The sequence below is a fragment of the Emys orbicularis genome, chromosome 4 (genome assembly GCF_028017835.1).
Source record: "Emys orbicularis isolate rEmyOrb1 chromosome 4, rEmyOrb1.hap1, whole genome shotgun sequence".
Lineage (NCBI taxonomy): Eukaryota > Metazoa > Chordata > Testudines > Emydidae > Emys > Emys orbicularis.
In genome coordinates this window covers 74,780,187-74,804,866 of record NC_088686.1, presented here as the reverse complement: position 1 = coordinate 74,804,866, position 24,680 = coordinate 74,780,187, and the positions used below count along the sequence as shown (strand labels likewise).

General features: G+C 40.2%; 1 protein-coding gene across 1 annotated transcript in view; it reads right to left on the bottom strand.

Annotated features, from left to right (window-relative positions):
- MYBPC3 (myosin binding protein C3) overlaps positions 1 to 24,680 on the bottom strand; it is a 114,699-nt gene that overhangs the window by 17,482 nt on the left and 72,537 nt on the right. Inside the window, exons 23-26 of the mRNA XM_065404411.1 lie at positions 15,557 to 15,745; positions 12,867 to 13,001; positions 9,927 to 10,094; positions 6,895 to 6,983 (exon numbers count right to left, since the gene is read on the bottom strand). Of these exons, the coding sequence (XP_065260483.1) occupies positions 6,895 to 6,983; positions 9,927 to 10,094; positions 12,867 to 13,001; positions 15,557 to 15,745 (581 nt within the window). The remainder of the gene's footprint in view (positions 1 to 6,894; positions 6,984 to 9,926; positions 10,095 to 12,866; positions 13,002 to 15,556; positions 15,746 to 24,680) is intronic.

The window sequence follows — 24,680 nt, the reverse complement described above, 5'->3', positions numbered from 1 at the left end:
GAGATGATAACTCTAATGGTAAACTAATATTTCACACGTGGTAATGCTTCTCTCCTGACTGGGGGGGTTTCCAGCTTCATAGCAAACACTTTTATAGTTACAAAGCAAACACTTGTATATTTAGGGTGACCAGATGTCCTGATTTTATAGGGACAGTCCCGATTTTTGGGTCTTATATAGGCTCCTATTACCCCTCCACCCCCGTTCCAATTTTTCACATTTGCTGTCTGGTCACCCTACGTATATTACCTTATAATGTGGGATACAGATATTATAAGTGATATTAGTGCATGCAGCAACTCACAAGCATTTCATAAAGTCCAAACACTAAACACATTCTTAGAAACTTAACATCTATTCTAAAAATGCTAACACACTGGTTTCCAGCTATGCATTTGTAAGTGTTCAGTGAGGCTTAAGGGTGTTGGCATGAGCTGGTACCTGGTCTGCCAACATCACATACTCCTTTCAGGCAGCAATGAATGCCTCTGACAAGCTGCCCTCTCATTTGCCATTGCAGTAACTATGGAAAGATTCTCTGAGCTACAGTCCTCCAGACTTCTCAAGATGCTGCAGAAGCACCATCGAGGAGTTGTGCTTTGAAAGTCCTGAGGTCTTTAAATCAAGATGATTCTCTGCTTCCTCTGAGAGACTCCAAGAGCATCCTCTAGGTTTTCTTTGCCACTACAAGGAAGTTCTCTTTTAGATACAAGTACCTTCAGGCAAAGGTCTGGCCAGAAATTATACACCTGCTGAGCCACCTGGAAAGTAACCATGCTATTCTAGGAATAGGATCTTTACTCTGTCCTCTGGATCATTAGCTGTTGCCAGCAGTAAGTTTGATGGTCAGGTTGAGAGCCTTGGACTAGACCATTTTACAGATCTCTTCCATTTTCTTCCCCATTTTGCAATGCCTTATTTCTTCTTGCCATGGAATAGAATCGCCTCAGACCAGTGGATTCTCAAAGTACAGGATGAGGTTTATTCATCCTATTCCAGTCCATAGCTGCCTCCCTCCCTCTCCATCCCATTTCAGGGACCCTTCTGAGGATAAATTTGAAAGAAAAAGTGGCCTCTTCCCTTCAACTGGGGGCCATAGAAGAAGTTTAAAACAATTTATATGAAAAGGATTCTATTCCTGTTAGTTTCTCATTCTCAAAAGGAAGGGAGGATTAAGTCTTATCCTGGATTTTAGGCATTTTACTCATCTTAAGTTCTTACTGTCCATCCTCCTCTACCTAGATCTGCAGGACTGGTTCACTGCTCTCAGTTTTAAGGACACATATTTCCACACTACCATCTATCTGTTTCACAGGAAGTACCTCCGTTTCATAGAATCAACAGTATCAATATTGGATTTTTCCATTTGGTCATATCACAGCTCCAAAGGTCTTCACCAAATGCTCAACAGTAATAACAGTCCATTTCAGAAGAGTGGGAGTCCACATTTATCCCTGGTGATTTAAGGCAAATCTTTTCAGGATGCTTCATCAGTTCAGGAAATTGTTCCAGTTTCTGGGTCTCTGAGATTACCAAAATCAACACTCATGCTTACTGAAATATTGGAGTTCAGAGGCACAGCCTTAAATTCATACCTAGCCAGTGGATTAGCCTGAACATCATCTCCAATACTCAAATATGCCCATAACAAGACAGGTAGGGCATGCTAAGGCTCCTGGATCATATGGCTTCATGCATCTATGTGACCTCTCTGCTCCCCCCCTCTTAGAGTTGGTAGGGCTACTCCCACCTTTTCAAGTTCTCTGTATGTGTATCTATATCTCCTTACTATATGTTCCATTCTATGCATCCGATGAAGTGGGCTGTAGCCCACGAAAGCTTATGCTCAAATAAATTTTAGTCTCTAAGGTGCCACAAGTACTCCTGTTCTTTTTAAAGGGGGACTGTGTTCCACCTTCACAAAGATAACATGGACAGTCCAAGTAATTGGTTCATTAAAGTACTTTCATTTTTGTTCCAATGGACAAACCAGAGATGGTATGCAAAGTGTCCCATTTCACTCACTAGTGCCGCAGAGGGAAGGGGTGCCAGTTGCCTTCACCCAAATGTGAGGTGTTTATCCATGATACTTAAGGCACAAAGAATCCTCTCTACACCTAAAAGTTCTGGAGCTCAGAGCAATCCAGTTTAACTTGCAAATCTTTCTTTCCTCAATTGAATTTTATCACTCTCAAGATCTTGACATAATACATGGCAGTGGTATTATATGTGAACTGGCAAGGTGGGGACTTATTTAAAGAAACTTATAACTTTAAGGAAAACAATTACCTTTTGGACTGAAACATCTATTTATTATTTACCAAAGCATTTAGGGCCAGGTCCTTGTCTGGTTTTTCAACCTGTTTGCAAAATGGAATAGCTCAAAGGGACTAGAGGAGGCAGAAGATCGGTCCCTAATTTTTTTCGGTAAAGAACAGCCATGAGAAATTTTAGCAACTTTTTCTGAAAGTATACCTAGCTCAAAATAGAAACTTACTATGGAAGTGTCCTCTTAAATCTAACCTTGCAATTGCTGTCATTATAGTATGGTTGTGTAGGCACTTTTATTATAACAACCCCTTATTTAAGATGCTATAGTGACTAATGAAATAGGGCAAATGTTTGCACTGTTGGTTTTCATATCCTGATACTCTTATTTATAGACTGTGAAAAGCATGAACCCATAGAAAGCATGTTCCTAATTCATATCCCAGAGGATTGGATTTCTGTAATGAGCAATATCTAATCTTGGAGGGAACAGTGAGAGGCAGAGTAGGTGAATGGCACACCAGAAGAGCCTCAGGGGCTTTACTGGAGGGAGATAGAAAAGTGATTTTTTTTTAACAATGTTTTGTAGATACTAGCATTCACAGATATATGATGGGCAGGAAGGCAGCTAAGGAATACCTTGAGTCCCCAGTAATAGCACATAATACTCCTTCTAGAACCTGTCTAGTTAATTTTGGAAAGATTACAGTGCTCTATAAGAAAAGACATGGTCTACTAATTACTCGGCTTTTGCCCTTCTCCAGCATTTTTCATCTAAGGATTTCAGATTTCTTTACAAACATTAATTCAGCCTCATAATACCCTTATAAGGTAGCTGAATAGTAGTGCCCCCAATTTTTTTTTTTTTTTTTTTTTACAGCGTTCCTGGGCTGGGCTGCCGGCGGCGCACTGACACGTGCGACTCAGACTCCCTCTCCCAGCGCAGCGGCCGCTCCACTTCTCCTGCCTCCCAGGCTTGCGGCGCCAATCAGCTGTTTGGCGCCACAAGCCTGGGAGGGGAGGAGAATTAGAGCGGGGGTGCCGTGCTCGGGGAGGAGGCGGAGCAGAGGTGAGCTGGGGTGAGGAGCTGCTGCACGGCTCCCTGGGGGGAGGGGGAGCTGCCGCGGGGGGCGCCTCAGGGCGGAGGGGGGGTGCTGGGAGCTGCCGCAGGGCTTGGGGGGGGGCGGTGCAAGGTGGAAGTTTCGCCTAGGGCGCGAAACTTCCTTGCACCGGCCCTACCCCCATGCATATACACCTCTTTGCATAATCTGGAAACCACAAGCCATAACACATGCATACTGTACTTTACATAGATTCCACTCATCTGTATATACAGTACTCCCACTTCCCATCCATCCCCAACATATGCACTTTATAAGTACTACATATACACATTCTCTAACTTACTGAAATGATATTTTGCATATCTCTAACTCCATCCATCTGATGATTTCAAAAAGCTTTACACCCTTAATGAATGAATCTCCACAAACACCCACCCCTGACACTAAAGGAGTTTCATTTTCTTCATTTTCTAGATGAGGAAAATGAGAAACATCAAATTATTTGCCCAAGGTCACACAGAATGTCAGTGTCAAATCCAGTGTGAATGATGACAATTATTTGTATGAAATAAACTTTTGATATTGAAATTTGTGTGGATTTTTTCTTTCCTTAAGATGTTTTTGAATACTTATCTTTTTAAATTAAATGTAATGAACATGATTGATTTTTGTTGTCTTTTTCTTTAATATTTTGTCCTAAATGTGAAATGATAAAAATATGATTGTATATTATTTATTACAACTGGAGCATGTAGTGAAAACTATAGGTAAGGTGGAATAAGCATTTACATTATAACCCCCCATTTTTAGTTGCTTGTCACTTTCCGAAGTTTTCACATTTGCATTGAGAATTTGATTTTAAATGGTTCATTTGTTTTTCAGTAGGAGGAAAGAGGGAAACAATAATCTTAACCCATTGTTAATACCTCAGCAGCAGGGGGTAGAAATTTGAAGTTTGCCAAGCAAGTCCTTAAGGAAGTGAGATATTTTAATGTAATTTGGCCAGATTATTTATTTATTTATTTCTATTTAAATAATAAAAAAGATGCCTATACAAAGCTCTGGCACATAATTAATACTATCGAAAAGGGTTATGGGGGTTAAAAATCTTACTTAGACATGTGCCATTTTTTCTGATAAAGAGTGTAGTGCATGTGCATGCGTGTGAAATTTGGATTGTAGTAAAAGCCATCAAACTGAGGACATTAAATAAGACAGCACTGCCTCATTATATAATATCTTTAAATGTACACTCACAACTTTTTAACTCTATTGCCTGGCATTATAGTACATCTTTAATTGCATGAGCATAAGCTGATATCTTGTCTTATTCATTGTGCAGATTGTACAATGTATCGTGAATGACGCAGGGCAGGAACACTCAGTTTTAAATAACTTATCAGAACAAAAATGAACAGGAGGGACATACATAAAATTGTTTGTCAACAACAAAAAATCCTTTGTGTTAAAATATATTTAAACAATTGAATTTGAACTACCGTATATATCTTAAATACATGAAGCCAGATCTGAATCATTGTTTTGGATCATTGTTATTTTGATTCTCTCCATTAAATCATTGGACCCCTCCTTGCTATTCACTGCTTGCTATCTGATCTGTGAACAGAGGGCCAAATTTTGCTCAGTTACACTGATATAAATTGGGAGTAAATCCATTGACTCCAGTGGATGTACTCCAGACTTACACTATTGTAAACAAACATAAGAACGGCCCTACGGGGTCAGACCAGAGTCCATCTAGCCCAGTATCCTGTCTTCCGACAGGTGCCCCAGAGGGAATGAACAGAACAGGTAATTATCAACTGATCCATCCCCTGTCGCTCATTCCCAGCTTCTGGCAAACAGAAGCTAGGGACACCATTCCTGCCCATCCTGGCTAATAGCCATTGATGGACCTATCCTCCATGAATTTATCTAGTTCTTTTTTGAATCCTGTTATGATCTTGGCCTTCACAACATTCTCCTGCAAGGAGTTCCACAGGTTGACTGTGCGTTGTGTGAAGAAATACTTCCTTTTATTTGTTTAAAACCTGCTGCCTATTAATTTCATTTGGTGACCCCTAGTTCTTGTGTTATGAGAAGTAGTAAACAACACTTCCTTATCTACTTTCTCTATACCAGTCATGATTTTGTAGACCTCAATCATATCTCCCCTTAGCCGTCTCTTTTCCAAAGTGAAAAGTCCCAGTCTTATTCATCTCTCCTCATACGGAAGCCGTTCCATACCCCTAATCATTTTTGTTGCCCTTTTCTGAACCTTTTCCAATTCAAATATATCTTTTTTGAGATGGGGTGACCACATCTGCACACAGTATTCAAGATGTGGGCATACCATGGATTTATACAGAGGTAATATGTCCTATTATCTATCCCTTTCTTAATTATTCCCAGCATTCTGTTCGCTTTTTTGACTGCCGCTGCACATTGGATGTTTTCAGAGAACTATCCACAATGACGCCAAGATCTCTTTCTTGAGTGGTAACAGCTAATTTAGATCCCATCATTTTATATGTATAGTTGGGATTATGCGTTCCAAAATACTTTGCATTTATCAACATTAAATTTCATCTGCCATTTTGTTGTCCAATCACCCAGTTTTGAGAGATCCTTTTGTAGCTCTTCGCAGTCTGACTGGGTCTTAACTATCTTTAGTAAGTTTGTATCATCTGCAAATTTTGCCACCTCACTGTTTACCCCCGTTTCCAGATCATTTATGAATATGTTGAATAAGACTGGTCCCAGAACAGACCCCGGGGGAACACCATTATTTACCTCTCTCCACTCTGAAAACTGACCATTTATACCTACCCTTTGTTTCCTATCTTTTAACCATTTACCAATCCATGAGCGCACCTTCCCTCTTATCCCGTGGCAGCTTACTTTGCATAAGAGCCTTTGGTGAGGGACCTTGTCAAAGGCTTTCTGAAAATCTAAGTACACTATATCCACTGGATCCCCTTGGTCCACATGCTTGTTGACCCCCTCAAAGAATTCTAGTAGATTGGTGAGGCATGATTTCCCTTTACTAGAACCATGTTGACTCTTCTTCAACAAATTATGTTCATCTATATGTCTAACAATATTGTTCTTTATTATAGTTTCAACCAGTTTGCCCGGTACTGAAGTCAGGCTTACAGGCCTGTAATTGCTGGGATCACCTCTGGAGCCCTTTTTAAAAATTGGTGTCACATTAACTATCATCCAGTCATCTGGTACAGAAGCTGATTTAAATGATAGGTTACAGACTACAGTTAGTAGTTCTGCAATTTCACATTTGAGTTTCTTCAGAACTGTTGGGTGAACAAACTGAATTTGACCTAGTGTGAGGACTGGCCTAACTTGCTGCATATCTCAGCTTTATTTACTGTAAACTATCCAACCATATAAGACTACTATCACATTTGATTCTAGGTTAAAGGTCACATGAGCCCATCATTTTAGGAATCAGTGACCAGCCAGCAGGGGAGCTTGGGTAAGGAAAAAATAAAATGTTAGATAAGCAACTAAAGAGAACCACTTCAAAACTGAATCAATCACATACCTGGAAGGGAATCACAATATTGATTGTCTCTCCTACTTTCTTCACCAGAGTCTGCCGTAGATAGCGTGGCAGCCAGAATTTGGGACGTTCTGTCGATAACGAAAATATGACATCTGTCTTTATTTGAAATGTTAGGAAAATGAAGGAAAAACACCAAAGGAGACAGAATTTATACCTAACACTGGGAATCAATACAAAGTGCTTGTGAGCATGAGAAAATCAGAGTGAAGGCTACTCATACTATTGGGGAAATTGATAATTTCCTATACATAGTCATCTGAAACAGCAACTCTTGCCCTTGTTTCTGTAGTTCTGCGGGATCAATTGCTAGCAGGACTGGTGCAGTTCCACTGCACAAAGGAAGCTTCTGGAGGTTTCTGTATAGTATATGCACCTCTTTGTGGAGCTCAGCTCCACTGGGTACCCATCTACATAGCAACAAGGGGGCAGGGCATGGGCAGGCTTGGCTGAGGGGCTGGGAAACTGCTGCTGCACAGATCCTCCAATCCTCCACCCAACACTACATCAGCCACTGGGTTTGCATCACTGTTGTGGAGTCGCTCAACACCACCTCTGTGACCAGCGGTGGAAGGAGTTGCACTTCAGTACTCAGCATCAAGGGAGTAATCTGTGGCAGCTTACTTTTCCTTTACAAGTGGGAATCTTATTGCAAAGTGTATTCTGTCTTTTCAAATCCGGGCTCGTTTAAGTTTTTCTTGCAGACTCTGTCTTACCTTTTCTCCTTCCCTCATCCATATCAGTTATCTATAGAATGAATTTGTAAGCCTGGATTTGGAGTACTTGTTCTCATATCTGTCTGGTTTTTGGATGCTTTGTAACTCTAGTTCATTACACTAGGTCATTTTATTGTTAGTGGGACTCTGGTAGGCATCTTGTGTGAGTTAAGAGTGAGGAATCTTCAGTTAACAGCTCTTAATATCTTTTGGACTGCAGTCAAATGAATTAGAACCTATTGCTATTGAGTGGTGGATAGGATGGTAACTAATGAAGTAGGACATGCAAGTGCAGATAACAGCTTTTATCCAGAGAGTCCTTGGCCTCAGTTCGCAGGAGTGTGAATGTTTGACATTAACATACCAATCTATTTCCAGAATACTCTTATAAATAAATAATTAAATAAATAAAGCGCCCCTTAGTCAGACTTTGCAACAACCATTTCAGGACGCAGAATGTAAACATTTAAAAAACTGAAATATGAATAAAAATATACTGACTATGGTCCAGATCCTATTACCTCTCTTGTACGTTTCCAGAATCAACAAATTAATAGTTCAGAACCAACTTGAGAGAACAGTCTAGTATTAGAATATAGGCAGAGTTATACTCAAGCGAGAGAATGCCTGCGCTCTGTCCTCACTCTAAAGAAAGTGTTTACCCTACCAATCCCAGAATTTCCTCTCCCTTAAGAGAGACAAGCTTTCAAACTACACAGAGCTCTTCCTCAGGTCTGGGGAAAGTACTCAGAGTGTCACAGCTAAATACAAGGCCAACAGGTAGAATATGTGCTAACTAGTTATGCTAAACTAAGAGACCTTTCAAGGTGAAGTAGCCTATTAACACCTCTGTATCATAGGACAAAAAGGAGGTTTAGTGGATTACAGATTGTTGTAATAAACCATAAATTCAGTGTCTTGATTAAGACCATGATTTTTAGGGAAGGTCTACACTACAAACTTGCATTGGTGTGGCTGCACTGTTTGGTGATGATGCTCTAAGCTGATGGGAGAGAGCTCTCCTCTTTGCTTAATAACTCCACCTCCACGAGAGATGGTAGCTATGTCGTCGGGAAAAGCTCTCCTGCCATCATAGGACTGTCTGCATTGGGGGTTAAGGTTGGTATAATTACATTGCTTAGGAGTGTGGATTTTTCACACCACTGAACGACATAGTTATATTGAAGTAAGTGTGTAGCGTAGACCTGGCCATAGTGTCTAGCAACGTTAGGAATTTAAGCTCCCAGGCTCATCTTTTGAAAGTGTTGTGCAGGTTTCCTTTGAGGATGGGAGTGATAGGTCAGATGTAGAGTGATCACTTTGTGAAAAGTGTTCACCCACAGTGATATGGTGTTTTTGTCTTCTATCCTCTTGCTCTGTAAGTTCATTTGAGAGCATAGTGATTGTCTCGTTTCACCCAGAGAGGTTGGAGGGTTGTTTGAAGACCAGGCTCATCATCAGAAGCAGGCTCCCCATAGACCAGGACACACCAACTCAAAGTAGCACCAGATCCTGCCAGAACAACAAAAGCAAAACCTGCGGACTTATCTCCACTGCTACAATGATCACCACCCCTCACAACACACCTTTTAAGATCCACTGGTCCTATAAATGCCTACCACAACATGTGGTTTACCTCATCCAGTGCACTAAATGTCCCAATAACAACTATGTGGTTGAAACCAGACAATCACTACGTTCTCGAATGAACTCACACAGGAAAAGTATAAAAGACAAAAACACTGTATTAACTGTGGGTGAACACTTCCCACAAAGTGATCACTCTATATCTGACCTATCAGTCCCCATCCTCAAAGGAAACATGCATGCTTTCAAAAGACAAACCTAGGAGCTTAAATTCCTAACTTTGCTAAACACTAAAAAATCATGGTCTTAATAAAGACACTGGATTTATGGCTTATTACAACAATCTGTTAACCCACTAACCCCCCTTTTTGTCCTATTACTACCGGGATGTTAACGGGCCATTTCACCCTGATGGTCCCTTAGTTTAGCATAAGTAGTTAGCACACATTCTATCTCTTCAACCTTGTATTTAGCTGTGACACTCTAAGTACCTTTCCCAGACCTAAGGAAGAGCTCTGTGTAGCTGGAAAGCTTGTCTCTCTCACCAACAGAAATTGGTCCAATAAAATATATTACCTCACCCACCTTATCTCTCTAACATCCTGGGACTGACATGGCTACAACAACACTGCATAATTTCCATTAAAGGACATTATTAGAATTGTCCTAAAGGAAATAGATAAGTGATACTTGTTCACTCCAGATACTCACGCAGGATCTCTTGGATGGTAACAGGCTCTTTGGTTAGTGCTGGTTCGCTCTCACCAGCCAGGTTTATAGCCCTGACACGGAAGTAGAGTTTGTCCCCGGTGACCAGATCTTTAATGAGTGCAGATGTTCTCTCAGTTAGACCCTGAAGAGCTGGAACCCACTCTGTAGCTGCAAGTAAAGGGTTTCTGTTTTAAAGTAATACAAACTTTCTAAATTAAAGTCCCCTCTAGTTTCTTTAGGACTGTGTCTTCAGGAAGTTTAGTGATGACTGTTGAGGGCTTTCTTTGCAACTGATTTCATAAAAGTGGAAGGGAGTGGCTCTAACAGGGAGGCAGTGAGTTAGGTTAATTCTTTCCTGAAATTGATATATCCCTTGACTATGTATATGGTACTCAGATACTATGGTGACAGAAACATGCTTCTAACAACAATAGTGCAAATAATGGAATTTATCACCTCATTTTTTTCTGCATTTTTACAAGTTGATGGCAGTAGGACAGAATTTAGTGCTTCTTCAGTAATACTAACAGCATAGAAGTCATGATACTAAGAGCACTGTTGTCATGCTGTGATGTAACAGTGATTCTGGTAACTCTGCAGTGATTATCATTAGTGAATAGATACTAGGGTGATAAGACACTTTAGAAAAACCTAATACAGATTACATGGCATCACCATGTAAAAAAACAGTGTAAAACTTTAGAGCCGACAAGTCCACTCAGTCCTACTTCTTGTTCAACCAATTACTCAGACAAACAAGTTTGTTTACATTTGCAAGAGATAATGCTGCCCGCTTCTTGTTTTACAATGTCACCTGAAAGTGAGAACAGGTGTTTGCATGGCACTGTTGTCACCAACTTGCAAGATATTTACGTGCCAGATGCGTCATATGTCTCTTTCATGTTTCAATCAGCATTCCAGAGGACATGCGTCCATGCTGATGACAGGTTCTGCTCTATAACTACCCAAAGCAGTGCGGACCATTCATAGCATGTTCATTTTCATTATCTGAGTCAGATACCACTAGCAGAAGGTTGATTTTTCTTTTTGGTGGTTCGGGTTCTGCAGTTTCCGCATCGGAATGTTGCTCTTTTAAGACTTCTGAAAGCATGCTTTACACCTTGTCCCTCTCAAATTTTGGACGGCACTTCTGATTCTTAAACCTTGGGTCGAGTGCTGTAGCTATCTTTAGAAATTTCACATTGGTACTTCCTTTGTGTTTTGTCAAAGCTGCAGTGAAAGTGTTCTTAAAACGAACAATGTGTGCTGGGTCATCATCCGAGACTGCTATAACATGAAATATATGGCAGAATGTGAGTAAAATAGAGCAGGGGACATACAGTTCTCCCCCAAGGAGTTCAGTCACAAATTTAATTAACGCATTATTTTTTTAACGTATGTTATCAGCATGGAAGCATGAAGGGGCAGACAAATATTTAGCATATCTGGTGCATAAATACCTTGCAATGCCAGCTACAAAAGTGCCATACAAACACCTGTTCTCACTTTTAGGTGACATTGTAAACAAGAAGCGGGCAGCATTATCTCCCATAAATGTAAACAAACTTGTTTGTCTTAGTGATTGGCTGAACAAGAAGTAGGACTGAGTGGACTTGTCGGCTCTAAAGTTTTACACTGTTTTTTTTTTTTAAAAAACCCTACATTTGTAAGTTTCACTTTTACGATAAAGAGATTGCACTACAGTACTTGTATGACGTGAATTGAAAAATACTATTTCCTTTGTTTATCATGTTTACAGGGCCAATATTTGTAATAAAAAATAATATAAAGTGAGCACTATACACTTTGTATTCTGTGTTGTAATTGAAATCAATATATTTGAAAATATAGAAAAACATTCAAAAATACTTAATACATTTCAATCGGTGTTCTATTGTTTAACAATGCGATTAAAACTGCGATTAATTATGATTAATTTTTTTAATTGGGATTATTTTTTTGAGTTAATCGTGTGAGTTAACTGCGATTAATTGACAGCCCTAGTGCAAATACTTCCTACATTGACAGAAACAGTTTTTCTGTGGAAGAAGATAATCCACCTCTCCAAGAAGCAGTAGCTAGGTCGATGGAAGAATCCTTCTTTTGGCCTAGGCATATCTACATGGGGAGGGTGGGGGGGCAGGTTGACCTAACTATGGTGCTGCGGGTGCAACATTTTTTACAGCCCTGAGCAATAGAGCTATGTCAACCTAAGTTTTAGTGTAGACCAGGCCTCGTGGTGATATGGTATTTATTTTATTTGTATTACTGTAGCACCTAGGAGCCATAGTCAAGGACCAGGACCCCATTGTGCTGGTTGTTGTACATACATACAAAAAGACATTGCTAATGTGTTGTCTGTAGAGATGATATGGGTTGTTTGACTTGCATTGTATGCTGCAGAAATGCTAAGATGGTGATTGCAGTGATGCACTGAGTCTTTTTGCAATACTGTGGTTAACTGCAAGTACCGTTTGTGATGATTATTGTGAAGATGATGGTGTGACAACAATGTTATGCTTGATACGATTATATCATGGTACTATGAGAATGCTGAAGTAAATCTGGCAATGCTTGATTAGGATCACGTCCACCATCGTTAGTGGTAAGCTTTAATGTAATGATGCTGGATGTACTTATTTGTAGTGCTGCTGTTGTGAAGCTGTAGTAGTTATGGTGATATTTTAGTTATTCTGTTCTGACTGATAATGCTCAATCAATACTGTGGTACACCTCTACCTCGATATAACGCTGTCCTCGGGAGCCAAAAAACCTTACCGCGTTATAGGTGAAACCGCGTTATATCAAACTTGCTTTGATCCGCCAGAGTGCGCAGCCCCGCCCCACCCCCCCGGAGCACTGCTTTACCGTGTTATATCAGAATTCGTATTATATCGGGTCGTGTTATATCGGGGTAGAGGTGTACTAGGGCTTACTCACATCCTTCTTTGCAGTACTCCACATTGTAGCCATCTAGTCCCCCTGCTCCAATCCGCTCAGGGGGTCTCCACTTCAGGGTAACAGTGCTGTCAGAGATGTCTTCCACTGTCAAGTGGGTTGGTTCACTTGGGGGAGCTAAAAGAAAATAAGTAGAAAGTAAAATCCTGAGATATAGGATTATAAGTGAGAGAACATGGTAGATGTACAGGGAGTGATCAGTGTATGAATTATCTTACTAGGGGGGGCGGGCAAAATGATATAGAATCATATCAAAACCTAGCTCTAAAATGTAACCTCTATCGCTCCACTTGATGGAAGAGTCAGTGACTAAAACCAGGACTGGGAGGAATACAAGATACTTGTACAGTAACATAGGAAGTCTAGATCGATAGCAGTTGCTGTGCATAAGTTCCTTTATAGATAAAAGCTGATGAAGAGACTAGAGCTCTGGAGAAATGAATCAGCTTTTCAGCTGAGGAGAGCAGGGGAACTGGAAAAACCAATATCTGTACAATTTGTATACTGCACTTATGACTTGACTATTACCAGACAAAATTCACATAGACAGGGCCAAATTCATCAATGGCATAAATTGGTGTAACACATTTTACTTCAGTGGTGGTTTGTTGGCATACCCCAGTGGTGAAAATGGCCCATAGTATCCATATTTATTTACAAGTGCAACTAGATCTGGTCTGTCCAATAGAAACAGAAACATGAGAAAAAACATTTTGGTGTCAAGGGGTTTCACTTCTGCTACATTTATCAGCATGCCCCCTCAGAACAGGGGCTTCTTGCCTTGTGAATCTTCTGCACTTCATAGCTCAGCAAAAACAGCAGTTAAATACAGTCCTAGCATCTCATCTTCTCTTTGGGTGTGCTTCTTTTCTACTAATTTGAAAAAAAAACAAAGAAAAGTCTTGCTAAAGAGTTCTGAGACCCGAATAGGCCTCAGGAAAACAAAACTTAGATTTGGGTACCAGTACCAAACCCATAGTTCAAAAATGTGAGCTGAAAGTGAACTTGCTTAAAGTCACATATTGCATGACCGAAATACTGTATTGAGAATTTTTCCAGCTGTTGTTATCCGACCCCTGCTTCATCCAGATAGATATTTAAGTAGGATATCCCCAGGGCACATGCTCTGAGGAGTTACTTGAAGGTTGGAATTGCAGAATTGTGTATTTCTAGCATTTTATATCCCTAGTGAAAAAGATACTCTATTTGGGACACATTTCATAAAAGGACTGCAGAGAACCTAATACATGTGAGAGGATGTAAACTGTGTACCAAAGTATTAATACAGTGGCTCATTCTCATACCACTTAAGTAATATGGTATAGCAGAACATATTTTAAATAAATTATTTTTGCAAAACCAAGTATGTATCATAAACTGAACAGCTCTGGAATATTTTGAACATTTTAAATATTGTTTTAAATATTTCAATTATACTGTAAGATCAGTACGGTTTAATACATTGTTTAATAGATGTAGATTATATTATTAGCATTGTAGCTTATGGTGCTATTAAAAAAAATCAGATTTTAACCAGTTCCTTGCTGTTTCTGCATTACATCAACAGCCTTCATTTTCAAAATGAGATAAAGATTGGGCAGCATACACGGGAGGAAAAGGTAATTAGCAGCACATATGACCATACAATACATACTGCAAACCCAAATACTATTCTCTGAAGCACTGGGCTCAGGCTTTATCCCTAATCTAGTAAACCTCTGCCTGTTCCATGAAAAATTTGGACCTTTTTGTTCAGTAGCTCCTCTTGATGGTTCTTGTTGCTTCCCTTCTGTCTCCGTAGCCCAACTGTAGGGTGATTGAAGTCCAGATTTAACAGACCCCTCTTGCAGTTCATCCTTCCCTCCTGGCCCCTTGCAATGGTCTTTTGCTTTCACACTGTCTCCTTCAGAAGACTGTTCCCCCTGGCTACTGTCTGCAGATTGGGCTACTTTAGTCATTTCAGACTCCAGCTATTGGTATTTTTGTTACTGCTGTTTCTAAAGCCCTCAGATGGCTGGCTTCCTGGAGACTCACACAGTTTGCTCCCAGCTCAGGGACTGCTGGAAACACTGTATTGCTGGGTTGAGAGGAATTATTTATAGAAAATAATTCCTTGGATATTTTCTTAATCAACTAGCCTTGTAGCTCTGGAGGGGGCTAGGATTAAAGGAGGTGGGATACTATGATATTTGCACCCATAAGGGAATAAGGGAAGCTGAGAGGGGCTGGGAAAATGCTATTAATTAGTTCCCTCTCCTCTCCAGACCTGGCCGTGGCTCTCACACTTCTAATTATAACAGCTAGAAATTCATCAGCAATTTCACGAAACTAGAACCTCTGTGCTCCCCAGGGAAGGGAAATGGGAGAAAGAGAAGAGAAAAATTACAAAGAAAAAAGATTTGACCTGAAGAAGAGCTCTGTGTAAGCTTGAAAACTTGTCTCTCTCTCACCAATAGAAGTTGGCCCAATAAAAGCTATTACCTCACCCACATTGTCTCTATAAAGAAAAAAGGGTGAGAAGTTTGGAATGGAGAGAAAATATCAAATGACTAGTTAGCTGTCTCAAAAAAGTAAACGTTTTTTCTTTTTAGAGAGGTGGAATGAGAAGGTGAAAGTTCATTTATCTGTTTCTTTGAAGTCATAGAGATAATGTACCATGTGATGAAACTCACCAATTGGCATGAAAGGCTGTGAGGCGGGGCTAGGCCGGGACATGCCAATGGAATTCACAGCATAAAGCCGCATCTCATAAACAACACCTTCAATCATTCGCTTGGCTTCATATGACAGCTCCTTCAAAAGGTCAAAGTTCAGCCGCATCCACCGGTAGCTCTTCTTCTTTTTCCTCTCTAAGATATAGCCTATGAATGAAAAAAATGTCTGTGATGTACAAGAATAAGAAGTGGCTGAGACAGCATAATTTTCTGAAGCAAAAGAAAATGGAAAACTACCCTTGTTCTAAATGTATGGAGGGGCCCAATCCAGGCCCAACACTGCTGAGTTTGCACTTCAGAGCCTCCTCTCTGGGGATCTATGTGGGGTCCAGTATTATCTACCTCCCGTGCTCCAGAGTCTTGCTGGGCCCAGTAGTAGCTACTCTACACTGTCATTAGTTCTTGTCATCAGATTTGATTTCTCTGTTCCAAGACCTGAAATTTGCCTGAGCTTTTGAGAAGGAATATGATGACACCATCCTCCTCAAAAACAGTGGAAGGAAGGAAACCCACATTGCTGGAATTGACTATTTCTTTTACTATATTTCCCTTTTCAGTCAAATTGTCCTAAGCCAGAGAGAGTGGCAAGTAAGCAAATAAAAGGCAATAAGAAACCCCTTTAAAACAAAAGAGAGAGAGAGAAAAAAAGAAAAATATAATTGTAAATGAATTGCCAGGCTGTGCATATAACTAAATTGCTGTTGCTCTCCACCTTCCATGCTCTGTTCCCTCTCTACTATTTGACATCCTCATTTGTTTGATCATATTGGAAATTTAGATTGTAGCTCTTCTGGGGCTGCGGATGCCTTTCTATGTCTGTTGTTAAGCACTTAGCACACTCTTGATGCTATACAATAATAGTATTCTATTATGTATAGTATGTAAAAATAATAAACAAAGTTGAGAAAGAGTAGAGTTCCCATCTGCCCTCTCTCGACCTATTACATGGCTTGGGAACCAGTATTCTTCATTAATCACTGAACCAATTAAGGCAGGGGTAGGCAACCTATGGCACGGGTGCCGAAGGCGGCACGCGAGGTGATTTTCAGTGGCACTCATACTGCCTGGGTCTTGACCACCAGGCCAGGGGGCTCTGTATTTTAAATTAATTTTACATGAAGCTTCTTAAACATTTTAAAAACCTTATTTACTTTATATACAACAATAGTTTAGTTATATATTATAGACTTATAGAAAGAGACCTTCTAAAAACATTAAAATGTATTACTGGCACGCGGAACCTTAAATTAGAGTGAATAAATGAAGACTCGGCACACCACTTCTGAAAGGTTGCTGACCCCTGAATTAAGGCATGAGCGCCTCATGTGAAGGTAAAGATTTGGAATAGTGTAGGCCCATTACTAGATAGAGATGGTAAATTTGTTAATAACGATACCGGAAAGACAGAAGTGTTCAGTAAACATTTATTTTCTATATTTGGAAAGCAGCAGGATGATGTACTCATATCATAGGAGAATGATGAAGTACTTTCCAGCTCATTAGTACGAAGTAGGATGTTAGACAACATCTAGTAAGGATAAACATTTTTAATTCAGCAGACCTGGATAACTTTCACCAAGAGTCCTAAAAGAGTTGGCTGAGGAGATCTGTGGCCTGGTGGTGTTAATTTTAATAAATCTTGGAACACTAGGGAAATTCTAGAAGAATGGAAGCGTGTTAATATTATTCCACTATTCAAAAGGGCAAGCGGGATGACCTGGGCAGGCTAGCCTGAAATCAGTCCTGGGCAAAATACTGGATAAGCTGATTACAGGATTCAATTGGTAAAGAGTTAAAGGATAGGAATATAATTAATGCCAGTCAAAATGGTTTTGTGGAAAATAGGTTTCGTCAAACAATCTGATTTAATTTTTTGATGAGATTACAAGTTCGGTTGAAAAAGGTAACTGCATAGATCTAATATATTTAGACTTCTATAAGGTGTTTGGCTGAGTACCATACTACATCCTGATTAAAAAATTAGTACTATGCAATATCAATAGAGTACATGTTAAATGGATTAAGAACTGGCTAGCTGACAGGTCTCAAAAAGTAGTTATCAATGGGGAATCATCATTAAATAGGGGTGTTTCTGGTGGGGGTCTATAGGGATCAGTATGAGGCCCAAAACTATTCAACATTTTCATCAATGTTCGGGAAGTAAATATAAAATCACTGCTGATAAAATTTGTGTATGACACAAAGACTGGCTGTCAGAGAGGTAAATAAGGAGGGACCGGGCAGTCATACAGTGTGATCTGGATTGCTTCTTAAGCAACGCCTCAAAGAAAATGCATTTTAATACAACCCAATGCAAAGTTATACAACTAGGAACAAAGAATGCAGGCCGTACTTGCAGAATGGGGGACTGTATCCTAGAAAATCGTGACTCTGAAAAGAATTTGGGAGTCATAGTGGATGAACAAGTGAATTCTGTGGCAAAAAGGGCTAATGTGATCCTTGGTTACGTAAACATGGGAGTAGGGAGTATGAGCAGAGAGGTGATTTTATACCTCTGTATATGGTATTGGTGAAACTGTTATTTGCGTACTGTGTACAGTTCTGGTGTTCACATTTTAAAAAGGATGATTAGAAACTGGAAAAGGTGAAGAAAAGAGCCACAAAAATTATTCAACGGCTGAAGAAAATGGTTTACAGTGAGAGACTTAAGGAGCTCAATATGTTTAGCTTATCAAAAAGAAGATTGAGAGGTGACATGATTACTGCGTATAAGTACTTTCATAGTGACAAAATATCCAGCTCTAAAGGGTTATTTAATGTAGTGGAGAAAGGCATAACAAGAACCAGTGGCTAAAAGTTGAAGCCAGAGAAATTCAAATTAGAAGTTAGACAAAAAAATTTAACAGTGAGAGTAATTAACTATTGGAACAAATTACCAAGGTAAATGGTAGAGTCTCCATCTCCTGTTGTGTTCAAATTAAGACTGGATAACTTTCTGGAAGATGTGCTTTCACCAAACACAAGTTATGCTTTATTAAATGCATGTTACTGGTCTCAATGTAGGGGCAACAGGGTGAAAATTAATGACCTCTGACTAATGGTCCCTTCTGGCCTTAAACTGTATGAATCTTCCCACATAATTTGTGTATGAAATGCATTGAGATCCTTGCATGGAAGATAATTTAAAAGAACAAGTATTATTGTTCTAGTTTGGTTTGAGTGAGATCCTATTATTATGACTTCCCCTGACATTTTTCACTTCTGATGCTGGGAGACCAGGTGCCAGCTTATGTCAAGGCCCCTAGGCCTCATGGAACAATGACAGATGCGTAGCTGGAAACCAGTCTGGCTCACCTGTGTGTTAGCATTGTTACAATAGATGTTAAGTTTATAAGAATGTGTTTAATGTTTAGACTTGATGAAATGCTGGTAGGATGCTGCATGCATTGATCTTACTTATAACATCTGTATCCCATGGTATACAGTTATATTGAGTGTTTGCATTGTAAAACTCAGTAATTGTGTAACTCACCAAACAGGAAAGAAGCTTTAATTAATGTGACATGCTGGTCCCGCACACAAGAAGGCCCACTGAAACCAAATGAGCCATTGTAAAACATCAAAGTACAAAGATTTTGTTGATTGTCCCACACACCCCCATGAAGAGGAGACAGGCGCAAACACTTATCCCATCAGTTTGAACTATGGGGGAAGGGAATAAAAATCCCTGTATCATTATACTGCTTGGAGTTTAGAGAGGGCAGTAGTTTCTAAGCATAAGCAAGGGATCCCCAATCTGCTTAGCCTTGGTTAGTTCTAAAGGACATAGCTTGCATATCACAGCACCTTCTAATACTTTTTGGAACCTAAGAGTGTAACTAATTTGTGTGTATATGTTTACCTACTTTAACCTTGTAAATAACTCTCTTATTTCTTAGTTAATAAATCTTTAGTTAATTATAGGATTGGATACAAATGTTATCTTTGGTGTGAGGTCTAAGGTGCAATTGAACTGGGATAAGTGTCTGGTCCTTTGGGATTGGGAGTAACCTGAACACTGTTGTGATTTTTGTTATAAGGGACCATCTGTCACAAACGCAGGTTTGCTTGTGTCATAAACATACAGCTAAGGGTAGCATAAAATCCCTCTTTACCTGTAAAGGGTTAATTCCTCTTTTACCTGTAAAGGGTTAAGAAGCTCAGATAACCTGGTTGGCACCTGACCAAAAGGACCAATAAGGGGAGAAGATACTTTCAAATCTGTGGGGGAAGGTTTTTGTTTGTGTCTTTGTTTGGTTCTCTTCGAGTCAACAAGGAACCAGAGCAGGAAAAATACATCTCCTTAAGCATATCTGGACTAAGCATCTAGTATTGCAGAAATAGTAAGTAATAGCAAAGAAATGCGTTAATTATCTTTTGTTTTAGCTTGTGAATTTTCCCTGTGCTAAGAGGGAGGTTTATCCCTGTTTTTGTAACTTTAAAGTTTTGCCTAGAGGGGAAATCCTCTGTGTTTTTGAATCTTTTGTTATTTTGTAAAGTACTTACCATCCTGATTTTACAGAGGTGATTCTTTTACCTTTTCTTTAATTAAAATTATTCTTTTAAGAACCCGATTGATTTTTCATTGTTCTTAAGATCCAAGGGTTTGGGTCTGTGTTCACCTGTACCAATTGATGAGGATATCATTCTCAAGCCTTCCCCAGGAAAGGGGGTGTAGGGCTTGGGGGAATATTTTTGGGGAATAGGACTCCAAGTTGTCCTTTCCCTGATTCTTTGTCTAAATCACTTGGTGGTGGCAGCATACTGTTCAAGGACAAGTTGGAACTTGTGCCTTGGGAAAGTTTTAACCTAAGCTGGTAAAAATAAGCTTAGGGGGTCTTTCATGCGAGTCCCCCCATCTGTACCCCAGCGTTCAGAGTGGGGAGGGAACCCTGACAGCTTGGGTGGTAAAATAGACCAGAGTACTGAAGGGGACTATCTGAGACTCCATGTTCAGGCTGCTGTAGTGCTTGAGGAGTTCACACTTATTACTTGGTTGGTGAAATCTAAGCATAGAACTCACAACTAGTTTGGGGTTTGTGCCCTGCTTTTTGACAATCTGCCCTGAGGTTGGCACTCACACTTGTGAGCTACTCAAGACAACTTGACACCACTGTCAACTTTTCCCAGTAAAATCTTCAGTCGTTTATTATGCAGTAGTTGCACTTTAGCTAAGGTTGCATTACAAAGTTCAGTTTTAACAAGAACTTCAAACCTTTGTTTTGTAAAAGTCTCATTGACATGGCAAAAAATAAAACATAGAATATAAATTTTGAGCACTGTTTGAATTTTTCATGGTATTTTTTAAAAAAATGAATTGATACAGAGAGAATAAGAAGAATTTAAAAATCACCCCCTTTGGCAATTGTTCACTGGTTTGCTCATTTTTTGTCTGCTTCTCCAAGAAATCTGAAACACTCTGGGACTTGTTCTTTGTCCACATTGTTGCCCTAGACTATCATCATAAATCGGTAGTTTTTGTCTGTAGAGGATTTTATAACTTTTTAGTTATTATGGTAAATATTAGCTCCAAGATGAACCCGCTGAATTAATTTGGTGATAAATCTGTTTTGGCTTGAGCTCTGTCACTCACTCCTGGAGACAAAGAAATACAAGAGTGAGAGATTCAACAAATACCCATGTAGTGTATGGGGAAACTTCCCGGGCTTGGAAAGACCAGACCACTAATTAAAATCTCACTTCTTCCTACTTTTGTTTAAATTCCAATGCAATTCAATACACTTATTGTTGACTAACCCTTTGAACCCCAAATTAGAAGATGTTTAGGGAATCGCTGCTGAAGACTCCCCTCCATTTTAAAAATAAGTTAGCTGAGACCTTATGCAAGGCCACCGCAGGTTCAGAACTCAGGTCTTTAAGGGTAGGTATACTAGTCAGCAGTAGAATACTGGTGATCAGCAATCCTGGATTCTATCCCTGGCTTTTGGAGAGGGTCATGGTTTATCCTATAGAGATAGGACAACCCAAACTGATTTAGTCACTCTGTGTGGTGCCATGGACAAGATTGGGGTTTGTCATGTTAGGCTATGTCTATGCTGCAATGAAAAACCTGTGGCTGACCTACGCCAACTGACTCAAACTCATAGGGCTCAGACTAAGGGGCTGTTTAATTGCAGTATAGTTGCTCAGGCTCCAGGTGGGGCCCTGTCTTTAGGACCCTGCAAGGTGGGAGGGTCTCAGAGCTCGGCTGCAACCTGAGCCTGAACATCTACACAGCAATTAAACAGTCCCATAGCACGAGCCAGTTGGCACGAGCCAGCTGCAGGTGTCTAATTGCAGTATAGACATACCTTAACATGATAAATCCCAATCTTATCCACAGCACCACATTACCTTTCAGAGTGACTAAATCAGATTGGGTTATCCTATGTCTATAGCGGGGTTCTCAAAATTTGTCATAGTGAGACTTGGTGACCTATGAAAAAAATGACTACTCCTCCCCATAGTTTAGTAAAACAATATAACAAACTGAAAATCCTCTATGTTGCAAAAAATTAATAAAAAAGTAAAGATTTGATCAATTAGATCAGTATGAGTTTCAGAAGTATTAATTTTAAGTTCAAAAACAGTACAAATGGAAGCAGCTAAAATAAAACTTTGCAAACATTTTAGAAACATGACACCAAACAATGATATATTAATTCAGTATAATATCAATCAGTCCTATCTTATCAGTGGGAGGGGTGTGTTTGTTTCCTTGCTGTACAAAGTAGTGGAATTCAGGGTTGCAGTGTAGAAAGGAAGAGACATACCGTAAGTCATCTTCAACAGAAAGCCGGGAGCCATACTTTGTTTTGATTGCTGTTAATACTGAGAAGCCTGACTGGCATAGGTAGGTGGATAAAAAAGGAATAAGGGCTTTAGGTACCCAGTGTATTAATTCATGAAACTCAGATAACCACCAATAACCAAAAGTCTGCAACTGGCATTTGTGAAAAATTGTGCTGCAGTTCCTTGGAGCTTGACAGGTCAATAAGGCTTTCCTCTTCTTCTGTGGGGTTCGGCTTAAAGCTGAATGGGTTCCTGATCCATTGATTACATTTGTCTTTACCCACTTCAGGAAAGTATTCACAAAACTGCTCCTGGAGACTCCCTAAGTGCTGAATAATTACGTCCTGAATACTGTCAACTGACAGATCACTGCATTGTTCCACAACATCCTCCAGTATTGAAAAGATGGACACAGATCCCTGCAGCACACTTGAAGGCCACAGTTCACGTTTGTTAATGAATGCTGCTATTCGATCATTAACAATGAAAACATTTGCATCTCGTCCCTGAAGTGACACATTCAGAAAATTCAGTCGCTCAAATATGTCAGCTAGATATGACAACAAGGATATCCAAGTGTCACTGAAATGCTGTACAAGTAGAGAATTATTATCAGCAAGAAAAATATGGACTTCCTCATGCAGTTCACATAGTCTTGTCAGCACCTTGCCCCTGGACAGCCAATGAACAACTGCACGTAACAACAACTGTGTGAAGTTTGCCCCCATCTCTTCGCATAAAATGGCAAAAACCCTTGAATTAACCGGGCACCACTTTATAAAGTTTATAATTTTTACTGCAACTGAGAGAACATTGCTGAGCTCCTCTGCCATCTTCTTAGAAGCCAATGCCTGTCTGTGGATCATACAATGATTCCAGGTTGCTGTAGGGGCCACTTCTTGTACCCTTGTCACAAGTCCACTATACCATCCTGTCCTAGACCATGCTCCATCGCTGCAAATTCCAAAACAACGTCCCCGATCAAGGCCTGTGTCTTGGACAAAATTATTTAATAGTTTAAAAAGCTCGTCACCAGTTGCTCATGTTGGAAGTGGATGGCAAAACAGAAATTCCTCTTTTAATTCTGTTGCTGTAGCAAAACGAATATACATGAGTAGCTATGCAGCATTTGATATATCGGTAGACTCATCTATCTGAATTGAATAATATGGGCTCTGACAAACACTTTTTAGGAGCTACTCTTTTATATCAGTGGCCATCTCTGCAATACGGTGTGAAACTGTGTCATTAGAATGTGGGATCACGTCTAGCTGTGTTGCTGCTTTCTCTTCTATCATCACCACACATATCCTTTGCAGCTGGAAGTAGTAGTTTCTCACCTATGTTGTGCAGCTTACCAGCTCTGGCAATGCACAAAGCCACATGGTAAGACGCCTCAGTAGCATTCGTATTAACAGTGCGGTAGAATTCAACAACTTTTTTTTGGTCCTGTTAACGAGATGCTGGCATAGCTTGCAGGGCCACATATTGTCATTTACCAGTACTTCGCCACATACAACATCTTAGGGTGACCAGACAGCAAATGTGAAAAATCGGGACAGGGGGTGGGAGGTAATAGGAGCCTATGTAAGAAAAAGACACAAAAATCGGGACTATCCCTATAAAATCGGGACATCTGATCACCCTACAACACCTTGAGCCCTTGGTGCATCGCTGGACCGCTGCATGTAAAGCCCAGTTTGAAATAAGCTTTGTCATATTTTTGTCTTCTGCATTTTGCTGGAACTTCCACTTATGCCCTCGCTTTGGCTTGTGTTGTACGCTTTTCTCCCTTTGTCACAAAATGATCCATTTCTCATATAAGCTGTTTCTCGCTGTTTCTTGCTGATAATGGTTTTTAAGTTCTTGGGGAAAAAAACATGCAACAGATGTCTGACATTTCGGAGTTGCTAAGAGAGCCCTGCATGGGACTAGTGAAGGGCCCTACAGCATCCCATGAGGCTGTGGCTCCCACTGTCAGAGCAGGGCAGGCTGCGGTTCCCCTTGTCACCTCAGGGCAGGCTCCAGCTGTCAGCCCTGGCTCTGCTTGTCAGACCGGGGTGGGCTGTGGCTCCGGCTCTCAGCCCAGGCTCCCCTGTCAGACTGGATTCCTGCTGTCAGAGGGTCTCCGCCCCTCTGGTTTTAATCTACAGAGGCTGTGAGTTTATGACAGGACTCAGCTTGAGAGGCTGGCTCTTTAGCATAAGCTGTAAAGACTCTTGTTTTTACCTCTGGAGGTCACTGATTCACTCCCTATTGTTGGCCAAGATGACAGCCATCATACCTGCAG